Source organism: Rhinolophus hipposideros (assembly GCF_964194185.1).
Source record: "Rhinolophus hipposideros genome assembly, chromosome: 10".
Taxonomy (NCBI): domain Eukaryota; kingdom Metazoa; phylum Chordata; class Mammalia; order Chiroptera; family Rhinolophidae; genus Rhinolophus; species Rhinolophus hipposideros.
The window spans coordinates 85,861,222-85,875,212 of record NC_138056.1 but is presented as its reverse complement, the minus strand read 5'-3'; the positions used below and the strand labels follow the sequence as shown (position 1 = coordinate 85,875,212).

The 13,991-nt window shown below is 45.0% G+C and overlaps 2 protein-coding genes across 7 annotated transcripts in view; both read right to left on the bottom strand.

Moving 5' to 3' along the window:
* Positions 1 to 22: 22 nt before the first annotated feature.
* On the bottom strand, positions 23 to 3,777 carry TTC36 (tetratricopeptide repeat domain 36; the record flags this gene model as incomplete). The annotated part of the gene is made up of 3 exons (XM_081062492.1): positions 23 to 401; positions 2,457 to 2,645; positions 3,663 to 3,777. The coding sequence occupies 3 exons, from the start codon at positions 3,775 to 3,777 to the stop codon at positions 139 to 141; spliced, it is 567 nt and encodes a 188-aa protein (XP_080918618.1). The 3' UTR covers positions 23 to 138.
* Positions 3,778 to 5,718: 1,941 nt separating this feature from the next.
* KMT2A (lysine methyltransferase 2A) overlaps positions 5,719 to 13,991 on the bottom strand; it is a gene marked incomplete at its 5' end in the record, with an annotated part of 76,234 nt that continues 67,961 nt past the window's right edge. For 3 of the 6 annotated variants that reach the window (XM_081062899.1, XM_081062895.1, XM_081062897.1), the window contains 5 exons: positions 5,719 to 9,375; positions 9,854 to 9,983; positions 10,408 to 10,491; positions 10,924 to 11,031; positions 11,187 to 11,361. In XM_081062899.1, coding sequence (XP_080919025.1) covers positions 9,100 to 9,375; positions 9,854 to 9,983; positions 10,408 to 10,491; positions 10,924 to 11,031; positions 11,187 to 11,361 — 773 coding nt within the window. In that variant the 3' untranslated portion in view covers positions 5,719 to 9,099. Of the gene's footprint in view, positions 9,376 to 9,853; positions 9,984 to 10,407; positions 10,492 to 10,923; positions 11,032 to 11,182; positions 11,362 to 13,991 lie in introns of all 6 variants that reach the window. The other 3 variants (XM_081062894.1, XM_081062898.1, XM_081062896.1) reach the window with 1 other exon arrangement.

Genomic DNA, 13,991 nt, shown 5'->3' with positions numbered 1-13,991 from the left:
AGACGGCCTCGGGCGTGGCAGTCCCTGAGCGCCCCGCCCCCGCGAGGACGGCGCTTGGACGCGGACACAGGCGGGCGTCTGGGCGAGCCGATAGCTTTATTGGTTCAGGGCCCGCCCCTCCCTGTCCCCCGGGACGGCTCAGTGCCCGTTCCGGGGGCATCGCAACTGCCCCATCATGTCTGCCAGCATGCGGTTGCACAGTGCGGCGTACGGGTTAAGCAGCACCAGCTGGCGCCGCGCGAAAGGGCTGCCCAGCCGCGCCGCCCGCTCGAAGTCCCCGCGGGCGTCGTCGTCCCGGCCCTGCAGTCGTGCCAGGAGCCCGCGCTGCACGAAGCCCTGGCGGGCGGCGCGGCCCCGGCCGCGGCTCAGCGTCACGGCGCGCTCCAGGTCTGCCAGGGCGCCTGCGGACGAGCAAGCCCGGGACCCCGGCTCAGAACGGGGGCCCTGGGCCCAGCCGTTCCCAGCCCTTCCGCACTTGGTCCTAGAGGTGGGTGCTGGTACTCCCATATTCCAGCTGAAGACTGGAAGACTTGCCAAGATGTGCTTTGGCTGCATGGCCAGTTAGTGGCAGAGCTGGGACGCAAGTCCGCCTCTCGCCTTGCCCCACGCCCCACACCGAAACGTGCAGGTTGCCGGGCGGACTTCGCATGCTCACGATGTTCATGCATCTGGCCCGTGGCCGGCCTGTAGCAGGCAATGTATTCCACACTTAATGTTATTAAACACCTACCATGTACCACCAGATGGCTAATTGGATTCCAGAGTCCAGAAAAATTATAATTAACTGACAACCGTTTCTTACAAATACAATAAAGTTCATTTCTCTTTTCCTTTTGGAGGTTTTTCTCTTTTCCACTGTGTGATTTAAAACAGCTTTTCTCACCTGTTTTCTTCACTGACTGCCTCTTCTCATTCGTTATTTCCATAATCTTTATTTTGTACCTTTCTTTGAAGGAGGTCTTGGAGCCAGAGCTGGCCTGCCCTATTTTAATTTTTATTGTCCTCATAAAATACTGGGCATAGGCATCAGAACGCAACCTCAAGCAGCCCGCTGGTATTTCCTGTAGGGTCCCACTGAGCTGCATTTCTTCTGGGCTCTTTCATTTCACTCACATTCTCTAGTCTGAAGAGCCTGTCAGGGTGCTTGGGGAGCTCCATTGTCATCCTACAGCAAGGATGATCTTCCCTGTTCTGTCTCTGTTTTGACCCCCAGAACCCAGCAGGGCTATGCTCCCACTACGTGTGGACCTGGACTTTTGGGAAGCTCTCTGATGACAACATTTCTCAGGTTTCCCTCAGAGGAGTCGGTCTGGAGGAATTGAAAGCCTCTTCAGGCGAATTGCCTCTAATCCTCTTTGGGTTTTGTCCCACAGGCTGTCGCCAGCGACCTTCACAGCCCTGCCCTGCTGGAATCAGGTGGCAGACAAGCCTGGAAAAGGGGCCCTTGGGCTTCTGTACTGTTCCCAGAATGGAAACCAGACTCCTCAGCCTACCATTCCTGATCCCCAGAGCATCTGCACCACCGCGAGTCTTAAGTCTAGTGGTTCCCTACTAGGCTTGAGTGGTTTACAACCCTTATTGGCCTGCTCCCTGGTTCCTAGCGTGGCTTCCTTTGTCCCATAGTCCCGTCCCCAGCTGGAGTAACCTGAATGCAGCAGGTTTGATCCAGTCACTCCCCAGTTAAAACCCTTTAGTGATTCTCATTTACCTCGAGGCTCTACTCCATCCTTCCACCACACCCTGTTCCCACCAGCCTGTAGATCCCTATAACTTTCATGTCTTCTAGCTCTCCACAGGCTGTTCCTTCTCCACGTATTCACCTCCATCCAGCTAACTCCTCCTCATCCTTCAAAACTCACCATTCAGGAACAGATCCCTCTCACTTCTTATGGTGGTATCATAATTATGTGTCTGTCCTACCCACTAGACTGTGAGCTTGAGAAGCAGTATCATGTGGGGAGTAAGAGCACACACTCTGGAGCCCTACCACCTGGTTCAAATCCCAGCTCGCCACTTCTCAGCTATATGAGAGTAGCAAACTACTTAACCTTCGTGCTTCAGTTTCTTCATCTGTAAAATGGAGATAACGATAGTACATGCCTTTCAGGGTTGTATGAATTAAATGAGTTACTACATCTTACATGTAAAATGCTCAGTGCCTGGCACATAGTAGCTGCTATAAGTAGATATCTGTGTGTCCTCAGCACCTGGCCCACTGCTACAATAGTAGATGCTCATTAAATGAAACGCAATCTATTCTGACTTTCACAATAGCCCCAAGAGATTAGCAGGGCCCATAATGTCTCTCCTAGGTAAGAATGCCTATGGAGTAGGTAAGGAATCTTCCAGAGGGGTTTAGTGACTCCCCAGCCCCAGCCCCACGCCCCAGTGCACAACCAAGGGTCCTGTGCACTCCAGGGCCCCTTCTGCAGAGGCTCCAGGGCATCTCTCCTCACCTGCCACATCTCCCTGGAGACGCCGGGCCTGGGCTCGATTGTTGTAGGCTGAGGCCCTCTCCGGCAGCAGGTTGATGGCTTGGCCAAACCTCTCCAGGGCTGTGCTAAGGTTGCCAGCTTCTGCTGCCATCACTCCCTGCAGCTCCAGGGCCTTGGACTGCTCCAACTGTGCTTGAGGGAAAACTCCGTCTGTGCCAGGGAGGGAGCCAGGAGGGGATAGGTGTGTGGTTGGGAGCAAGAAGCAAAAGCCACCCCAGGCTTTGAAAACCTGGGACTTGAGCCAGAGCTGACTGGGCTGGGATATGGGTCACAGAAGGAGTCAGATGCATTATTTGGGGTAGGGGGAGCTGAAGTCACCACGGCTGAAAGCTAGCAATGCCGGAGTCCCAAAGCGACCTGGGAAAGGGACCTTGGTTGGCGGCTCATTAAGGAGAATAAAGCTCAATCTCCATAGCCTGTAGCTAAGAGTAGCTCAAGGTTACACAGCCCGTTAAGTTGCACAGCTTGAATTTGAACCCAGGTCTTTCTGGCTCCTTAGCCTGTCCCCATTTTGTTCTACTACACCGCCTCTAACACAAAGGCCACCATGACATACCCAGGTCATGAAAGTCACTTCCCACGTATCCCTCAGCTTTTCAGTCTAAAGTCTCAGTAAAGCTTAGCCTTCACTCCTTTAGAAACGGGATATCAAAAACTCCCTGTAGGGACATCAGTCTCCATTAGGGACCGATGGAAAAGCAATGAGTGCACTCACTGTGGAAGGATCAGCTCAGTGCTTGGCTTGTATGTGACACTGCTTAGGTTGGAACCATTCAACTGAGCCATGCCCTGCCCGCTTCCTGTCTTCCCTTCTGTGAGGGGTGATCCACTCTTGTGGCAGAGATGTGAGAGTTTAATGTCACCCTGCTCCCCGCAGACAGTTAAGTTTGGGTCATGGGGAGAATTAAGTGGTGAGTTAAGTTCAGAGGTGTGAGGGCTGAAGGACTGAGACAAACCCTGGCTTTCTCCTTTTGGCAGTGACTTTTGCCAGCCCCTTGTCGGTGCACTAAAGATCAGCCAACCTCTCTGATTCCAATCTCAATCATCGCCCAAGGTTGGGTTATGGAACAAACAGGAGACCTTGTAATACCACCTCCCTCCACCACCCCAGGGAGGCATGCAGACCAGCCACCGTGGAGAGCTCTACTCCAAGGTGAAATACTCAACCTTCATCAACTTCTTCCTTCTCAGCTTCCTCTCCCAGGTCCAACCCAACGTCTCCAAATGGGGTGTCAGGATTGAAGATGGCTTGTAACACTGCCTGATCATTTGGAGTCCCCATAGTGCTCAACTCCAAAATCCAAAAAGGTGACTCAGGATGAGAAGAGGGAGAAAGGCGGGTGGGAGTTGAGCCTCACAAGCCAATGATCTAGTGGGAGGAGGCTGTTTGAGGACTGTCCCCCCGCCCCCAAGCATCTGCCATTCTTGTGGCTGTAAACTTAACCCGTTTACCCTGGGGTTAGTGACCCTAGCTTGGGAGAACATTTACATGTATTTCTCAACTGCCTCCCCACCCCTACTCCAGTCCTAGGAGAAACAGTAAATAATCCAGTTTCAGCCTTAAGGTGGAATGGAGCAAAGAGAGGGTGCTGTCCAAGTTCTCCCTGAAATGTTTTTATCATATTCATGGATTGGCAGAAAATCGCTAGAAGCCACTGCTTGACCACCCGTGGATAAAGGAGAGGATATGTAGGTGGTAAAGGAACTGTTCTTTTGTCTTCTTGACCCCTTACTCATATCCAGATTTAATTAAGTCCTGAACATACGTCACTGATGAGTAAGGGAAGAAAATATGGTTAAGAAAGCCAGAGTGGAGTGAGGCCTGAAAGAAGGCAATGAGAAATGACTTGATTCCACCTTAAGAGAAAGGACCGAGGAAGGTACTTTGTAATCAGGTTATAGGTTGTGCCCCTTCCCCATTTTTCACCCAGGCAAAGCCAAAAAAGGCTCCATCATATGCAGCAATAAACTTGACATGTTTATTAATTAAACTATCACTTAAATAAAAAAAAGTGCATAGAAAATAAACATGTTTAAAAACTCCTTTTTTGTTTTTACAACTATGTACACTTTTTACTTTTACATTCAGTCTTTCGTAGAGAGCTTTCAGCATTATTATTTTTTGAACTATTAAAGTATTTTCCTTCATCCCTGTCACAGGGAGTTAACACTGATGGACTTGAGACACATTTTTTCCTTTTTTTTTTTTCTCTTTTCCTTTAACCAGAAGCTTGGAAGAACACAAGGAAAAAAAAGAGAACAAAAACAAACCCAAAAGATCTGTTATACGTGATAAAGTTGTCAAGAAATGTCTTATTTCTAGAAAAGAAGCTTGTCATCTGTTGAGCTTTTGAAACAATTATTCAACTACCTGTATTTACTAAAGAGACTGTTAAAAGTTCAATAAAAGAAACACCACAAGTCTATTTTCTTGGTTGAAAGACAGAACTAGAGTACCTCGGAACAAGATACCAGAAAAGCACAGAACACAATTTTCCCCTAAATGCAGGTGGTAACCCCAACATTCATAACCAAAAACAGAGAAACAAGGAGTACAGGTACTGCCTGGCAACATTCATGGGCAGAAAAAAATCCAGGTGACACCATTTCTGCATTTCTCTCTGACCCCAGGAATGGACTTGTTCTGCCATCCCCTCTAAGGGTTTGGGTTCCCCCATTTTGGAGGATCAGAGGAGTGCCAGACTGACATTTTCCTGCCACTACTAACAACTGTAACAATCCTTATCTATAGTGTTAAGAGAATTAAAAGCCATGGACTGAACTAGGCTTTGTTACATGGTGCATTACTATATTAGCTCCTATATATATCATATTTATATTTATTTGAAAACCAAAACAAAAAAGTTGCAAGTTTTCAGAGTGAGACTTGACTGGTATTCATGATTCAGCACAAAACCATCTGCTCAATAACCTTGTATTGCTTTAAAATGAAGAAAATGAAACAAAATTACACCCAGCCCTTTGCAATGACCCGCTTTTCCTTAAAAACAAAACCCAATTTTGATTTCTATTTTTAAAAAACCCCAAATCAAACTGAAAAGTTAACATCTCACAAGGTCTTGACCTTTAGTATTTTCAGGTATTTGATTGAACATCAGTCCTTTAGAAAGATACATTCATCAAAAGATTTTTTTGTTTTGTCTTTTTTTCAATCAAGGGAGCTGCATGGTGCTCACTGCATTGGCCGGTGTGTATGTGTGTGTGTGGGGGGGGGGGTGGCAGGCAAGCAGGGTGGTGCACTGGATCCTGGCAAAGGAGTCTGGTTGAAAACAGATAGCTGGCAGGGCTTCCCCTTAATTCTCGTTATTGGTCTAAAAAAACAGGAGGGGTTGTGCTGGAGGTGGTGGATGGTTGAACAGAGGGCCAAGGGACCATGTTCCGGCCAAAGGGTCAGCGCCATGCAGCTATTCTGGTTACTCAGTTGTCACTGGCCACCAGGAAATGCAGCCACAACAGGTTCTAGCAGCAAAGCTGTAAGGAAGCTGGCTCTCTTACTGAGAACTGACCAGGTTTGCAGCTGTTACTCCTTAGGGATTTGGGGTGCCCCTTGGGGGATTCTTGGTAATGACCCACCACAGTTCCTCAGTCTGCACTTTTGTGCGGAGACTTAGGTCACTTTCAAAACAAACTCAGATGTGTTTTGGAGATAACTATGCCATTTTTTGCCTTCTTCCCCTCTGGTAGGGAAACCTTAGGTGATTCCCAAGTTGCTGGCAGGTATGCTGAATTTTGGCAATGGACTCAGGCTGAGCTGTAAGAGGAGTTTCTCATTTCTGTGGTTACAATTAGGGAGTGGAAAGGCAAGGCAAACCATCTGCAGCTGGCAAGAGAAGGAAAGATGTGGGCTCCTCCCTTGGCCTTGAGTTTGAGATTGGTAGAAAGAGAATGAGGAGGGGGCTCACAGTACAGCATGGCCTAGCAGGGCAGTATCTAGGTCTGTTTAGCTGAGTTTCCCCACTCCCTGACTGGCCTTTGGGTCTTTCTCAAGGTGAATTCATGACCCATCAGTGCATTAATCATTTTAGTAACAAATGCAGCTTAAGGTATTTTTCTTTAAAAAAAAAAAAAAGGAATAAAAGGATTTACAAAAAAACCCTCACACAGTGCAATAATAAAGGAAACTAGACACTAGTGGAACCCCTAGGGCCACTGTGTCTTGTTCATGGGCAAGAGGAGGAAGGGAGGTGAGGTCTGGGTAGAGTGCTTTTCCCCAGTCCCCTGCTGGCACTTCTCCATGATGACAAGGAAGACTCTGCCATCCTGGCCACAGTGCTGGGCTCCCTGCATGACAATGAAAATAGTGACAATGTTCCAGCAAAGCCACCAGACAGAGTTCTTAAGGTCACAGAAGAACAGGGAGCCCAGGATGGAAGGCACAGCAGAGCCGTGAGTCCCGGGGCAAAGTAGTATTGCTTTGCTAGACTTCCGTAGGAATGGGCTTCTTGCAGCAAGAACAGCGTGCCCGCCCTCTGCTGGACTCCACTGCTCTGAAATCCTTGTGGCCAAAAGGCAGAGAGAAAAATCTGCTTTATCGTGAGTGGTCAGACTGTGCTTCAGTTTCAACGGGCTGCCCCAAAAGAGGACACAGGGGGATCCATGGGTTCTTTGCAGGTTTGAGGACTTGGTGGGCAGAGGAAAAAGGAACGAGGTGATCTATGAGGCAGATGGTGATGAAAAATGTCAGGCTGCCATTCAATTTGGTTGCTAACTCTGAAGTAGGAAAGATGAGGGTAAAGTAGATTATCACCTCTCACCACTCTGAGCTTCAGCCAGAAAGGAGAGACAGTGCAGGAATGAAGAAGAGAAACTGCTGTCAAGATACTACTACGGCCTTTTGAGGAGCTTTGATATAGGAAGAAGGGGAGTAGCCCAATGGAGTTGGGTGACCTTCCTTTTCCATTTATTGTCAAAGAGCAAACCCAGGAAACGTTTAGGTCAACAGGGCACAAACAAGCTACACATTAAACAACAAAAAGTACACCTTCCAGGGGGAAGTTGGGCAGGTAAAACCAGACTTTGTGTGTACAGCTGAATATTTTCTCTAACTTCATCCTATGAAAATAAAAAATATTAAAAACTGATCTTCTTTTAAATTAGGATAATACCGCGGTTTAAAAAATAGCCTTGTCATAAGTGCTTCTCCCTATGAAGTGCTTCTCATAGAAAAATATACAAAATATATTTACATTTATAAAACCTTAAATAGTAAACTGTAAACAGAACAGAGTAAAATCCAATGACTTAATTTAACAGGTTCAGGACACTGTCTTGGGGGAAGGAAGAGAAGAAACATTTGATGCTGTTTTGACCACATCCTAAGGAGTAATCAGGGCAGTAGTGTCATTCAATTGACTTTATCCATGCATTTCGTGTAGGTGGCAGAGTTCCCTCAACACAAGGTGGTCTAGTCCCCAAGTTTTGGGCCTTGAAATCTGATTAGTGTTGTGCCTTCAACTGGACACCGACCATTTAAAAATGAAGTCTTCCTATGTCTTAACAACGGGAATATAAAGTTACCATGTCCTAGGAATGGGGCCCAGGGGTCATCCTGGTTGTGATACTCTGGTTGTTGCATGATTCAAATCCTATTTAAATAATCTTTTCCTCTTCTTAAAAATCATGCTACATATATTTCCTTAAAACTCTTAGTGGAGCTTTGTGAAAACTTCTCCAAATTCTGTCTGGTTATGGCCAATGGCTCCTGTCCACTTCCCCACTGGGAGTGCTTACAGGCTCAGGGAACGTTTCTGTAGGCACATGCTGTGCCCAATAGGGAGTGTCCTTGAGCAGTGAGTCCTTTTCTCCTACTACCCAGAAAGAATGGGAAAGCAGTGGGATGAAGGGGGAAAATAAAGTGGAGTGAAGAGAAGGAATAAGAGGGAAGCCGCTCCTACTGTCAAGAAAGGTACTTGGCTGAGATAAGGCTCATGGGGATAATATAATACTCCCGCTTGCTTAACGCCCACAGGCTCAATGTTTGGTAATTCATTGGCAAAACCCCAAGACAGCCTTTTGACACCAAAGGTGCTAAGAATCCTGTCTCCCAACCAGAAGTGAACTCGCAAGTGGGAGGAGTAGGGAAAACCACCAGACCTTCTCGGTTTGTTCAACAGACGGCGACAGGCTGGGCCCGGCTGGCAAACTATCAGGTATCCAACCAAAGCCTATATTTGGGGCTCTGCCTGACCTCTTGCTTACAGGCCTGGGAAAGGGCCACGGCATGGATGGCTACTTCTTTCTGAGGAGATGCTCAGGCCCAATCTCCCCACATAACTAACCCTCAATAGGCTTCTTCAAGGGAAGTCTGCTAGGGACCCCATTTCCCACTTTTTAACGGCATATAGTCAGAGGGGCCCCAGTAGAAAGCCGATCACACATATTTTCTGTGAGACCTCATCTCTCTCTCCAGGACTATGGTCACATGTATAATGTGAATATGGGACGTAAGGGACCTCAGCCATCATGGAGGCCCCTCAACAGTGCCCACTCAATCCTGGAACACCTAGCTGCTGGCAGAAGCCTTCAGTGTTGCTTTGGATGGCCCTGGGTCCTAGTACTCCAACACTGGGGGAGAAGAGCAGCTTCAGTTTAGGAACTTCCGGCATTTCTTGGCGCCACAGTTGCAGGGGAGCTTGTTGCTGGCATCCTCAATGGGGAACTTATAGTCATAAGTGAGTTCCTCCCCTCGGTAGATCTTGCGCATGGCGAAGATGACAATGTGCTTCTGTCCGTCGATATTGATGACCCGAGAGTAGCAGTTCGGCTCACAGGAGTGATTGATGAAGCGGGCAGCGTTTCCATGCATGGTGGCGTCCACCACCTCGGAGTCATCAATTCGAAACATGTAGCAACCTATGCCCTATACGTGAGGGAGAAGGGAGAAGAACCTGCTATTTATTACAGCTCAGGCTGGAGAATATTTCCCAACCATTTTCGGATATGACTTATAGCCGCTGAGGAACAAAGTTTCTTCTAGTAAAATTTCCAGATTTCTCCCATCTCTCAAGATGTTTCTGTGATGAATTCCTAGATTACAGGGACGACACTATTGGTTTTTAATGTCTCCGCAGGAAATAGAACCCTAAAAATTGTCTTGGTATGTACTGTTGATCCTGGGATCCACTCAGACAAACCTTCCAAGAGTATCTTTTTGTATCAATCCTTAGAGTGGATTATGAACTTTGGGCTCGCCACAAATTTCAGAAATGTTATAATGTTTTTAAAAAACAGTCTTTGAACCAATAAGATACACTATTTTTTGATCTAGGGATCCTATTTATGGTTGATGACCACTTTCTACAATAAAAGAACTGGGAGAGTGAAAGTGTGAGACTCACCTTGCTGTCATAATACTTTTCTCGCTTGTCAGTCTGAATGGAACGGATGACATTGCCAGCATATTCGATCACCATCTCGCCTGCATCAATGTTTCGCTTACAAAAAAGACCCCGACCATGGATAGGAGACCTAGGACATAAAGATAGACAAGAGATTCACCACAAACCTTGCAATAAGGTAAATTGTATGAATACATGAATAAATGAATAAAATCTCCTGGTCTGTTAGTCTCCCAACAGAGACAGACACTTAAAGAAAATAAAACATACTCTGAACCTGACTGATTTGGGTACATTAATTGTTATAACAAATTTACAATGATTTAAAAAGTCTCCATTCTGTAGCTCAATAGAAGTAGCAACATTGTAATGCTTACTGTGTTAAATTCCTTGTTAAATGCAAGAACTGCAGGATCCCAGGACATCAGGTTCAATTAATAACATCTATGAAATCTCACTCACTGAATGAGGGAGGTCATTCCAGCATTTGGTCATTTTGACTTTGAAAAACATCATTAGTTTTCTATAATTCTCTCTAGAATTTCTAGACATACCTGTAGACACCAACTGCCTCCTTAGAAGTCTTTTTTAAGTGCCGGAAACGCATGGGCATTGGCAGATCCATACTAGTTGCCCTCCTGAAGAGACAAGGCACATTATTAATTAACTCTCCTCAAGAAAGCAACAGTTTTGAGTGTTGGATCAAAGGTTCCTAGAGAATATGACTACACTACTTTATTTGTTCAATGCCAAACATAACAAGTACCTTATAAAATCAGGCCTATTTTAATTCATAGAGTACTTTCTGACCATGATGACCACAGTGGAGTTGACAGAGTATACTACGGTCAAAGAAAAAGAAAATATACATCTTACAGTTGTTTGAATTTCTCATCTATAACATAGTCTTCTCTTTTTTGCCAGCCAGCTACTGCTACTTTAATACAAACTTTGTTTTATTATGTTACCCAGGAAATTCCGATCCCAGCAAAACTGCACAGTGCCCTGAAGAACTGGAGTAGAGGAAAGCAAGGAGTATTTTGAATGACCCTTCTTCACTCAAGACGTACCGAGCTGACTTCAACTGTACTTCCTCCTCTTCCTCATCGTTGGGGTTGTATTCAGGAGGCTGCCGATGTTTAGAAGCCAGGAAGTTAAACATGTCAAATGCTGACTTCCTGGAGCCAAAGGATTAGAATATACTTAGAGAGATGCTTTAATAGAAGCAGTGAAAGACAGCATTAACACGGAGATCTCAAAGGCTATATGGGAAAATATATAATAAATAATAAATCGGGATCCAAAACTTTTTATAGAAAAGAATGGAACTTGCCTCAGGTGGACTTCAGCCCTGGCTGAGCCGTGAGGGTTCAGGGGTGGTTCATTGGCCTCCTCTGGTTTGTGGAAACGGAATTTGTAATTCCTACAGTGCTTGGCACCTGAGAGCTGCTCAATCAGGAACACAACTGCATCGTGCAGAATCCCCAGCATCCTCACACCGTTAACACCTATAGGATCAAAGACACCAGGGCTGTGAGGAGTGCAGCCGAGAGAACTGCACAGTACTAAAGAAATGCCCATGCTAGGGAATGACTCTGCCAGACGCTGCTCAAGGGTGAGTCATGTTAAAGACTAGCCAGCAATTAGCATTCGGTGGCCATTAGAATGATGCAGACACAGATCTATGAATAATGGAAAACATCTGTGACTGACTAAGTGAAAAAAGCAAGCCACCAAACTACGGACTACTTACTACGTTCTGTATGTACACAAAAATGCTATATGCTGTATTCCATGTCACGGTTCTAATGACCACAAGAGGTGGGAGTAACCACAATGTTAATACTAAGGTAAGTAAACTCGGGTTCAGAGAATTTAAATACCACACCCAAGGTCACATAGCCAGTGTAACAAGACTTGAATCTTGGATTATGTAACTCCTACTATGTTCCCATTTTTGTTTACAGGTAATGGAGTAGCTGGGTTCTGTAAGCTCATACTCACACAGGTACCTCACTAAAATTTAAAAGGAATGTTAGTAAACCTCTAACACAGAAATCTCTTTTGTGTTGTTATAGTGAATGTATGGAGTTACACCCTCAATAGCTGCTTTGTTTTACTCATGCCATTAATGAGCATTTCTTATTTCTCTTTATTTTACAAAAACATTTATATAAGCCAGCTGGCACAGACAATAAAAGGCTTTCTAAAAGGATTGGCTTCTTTCATTAACAGATGGGGGCACAGTAACAACTGCCACACTCTTTTGAAACTAACAAATACCTAATGTTCTTTATCATTTTATTAAGTAAACACTATTATGTCGTTAATATGATTTCAGTATTTATAAATATTGTTTTTGGTATTATTACCAGATACCAAAACAATAATGGTGTCTGTTGTAGACAAGACATGTACTTCATAGGTGTAATTGTGTTAGGATTACCTACACAATTCCAACAGTCATACAGTTTATGTTATGAAGCATATTTACAGATGTAACCTGAGTGTCACATGGGGATCACATGCCATGTCTGGAAGGATATCCATGTTTAAATATTAACAATAGTTACTTCTGGGAGGTGGGATCTTATCTACCATTTAATTTATTATTGTTGTTTGCTTTCCACATTTTGAAATTCTTCTATGTCTTAGGTAATTTTTTAGGAGAGGGGAAAGTTTTTCTATTTTTATTGTTTATTTTTATTGGGGAATATTGGGGAACAGTGTGTTTCTCCAGGGCCCATGAGCTCCAAGTTGTTGTCCTTCAATCTAGTTGTGGAGGGCGCAGCTCAGCTCCAAGTCCAGTCTTCATTTTCAATCTAGTTGCGGGGGGCTCAGCCCACCATTCCATGCAGGAATTGAACCAGCAACCTTGTTGTTAAGAGCTCACGCTCTAACCAACTGAGCCATCCGGCCGCCGGGAAAGTTTTTATTAGATATGTAATTTCTGTTTCACTTAGAAAATTTCAAAGATAGATAATTTGGTTTCAGTGGCAAGTAGAAAGTCAAGTCTCCAGATAAGCAACATTCTTATGAACACAACTGTTGTTCCAATTAGAACTCAACCCAAGTATGTAGTACAAGTCTACAACGTAAGAGCTTAAGCCATGCAAGACAATGGCAAACATTTTTTTCCCTATACAACAGATCCCACCCCACCCCCACCCCGATTTTTCTCCTAGGAGTTTTAGATTGCTGTGGATTCCTAGGTAGAAAAAGACATTGAAAAACACATTTAAGTATATTTTCACAAAAAGTTCATTTTAATACTAAGGCTGAGTGTTCAACTATACATTCACAGGAGGGCTTACAATGAGATTAGGTACTGTGTCAATAATGGGAAAACAAGGATGAATAATGTATGTTCTCATGGAACTGTTGGCAGAGAGAGGCAGATATGTACACAAACCATACAATGTGAAAGTATCTAAATAAAATAAAGGTAGAGCATAAAGTACTGTGGGAACTTTCAAAAGGAAACTATCTATTCTGTTGTGGGGGATTCACTTATTCGTTCAACAAACATTTACTGAGCAGTTACTATATCCCACACATTCTTTCCGTCTCTCCACTGTGCCAGACAGAACCTCGGGAATAGAGGAAACAAGGCAGGCAAGGTACCTGTATTCACAGTTTTTATTTCATGGAAGAGACACACACTAAACACACAAAGGTATTCCCACTTCAGGGCTTTTTCATCTGCTCTTTCTCCTGCAATGAGGACTTTTATTCTAACTGTTACAAGACTGGCTTCTTATCATCACTCAGGTTTCAGCTTTAATGTCTCCTCTTCAAGAAGATTCCTTTCGTGGCCACTGTATCTAGAAGAGGCTCCCTGCCACCAACTACCTACCTTTGTGTCACTATTTTCATTACCCCATTTTATCTTTTTTTAGAGTTCTTATATCTGCCACTAGAATCTAAGGTCATGAGGGCAAGGACAAGGTGAGAGCAGTGGAAATGGAGAACGACAGACACATGTTGGACTGGGGAACACACTGGTGACTATGGTTAATCCTCAGCACCCATTCCACACCCGATGGTTAGTCTAAGCCAACCCCGGGAATGCCAGTCCCCCGGCAGGGACGTAGGAATAGACACGGTACCAAATTCGGGTCTGTGAGATGAGAGAAGT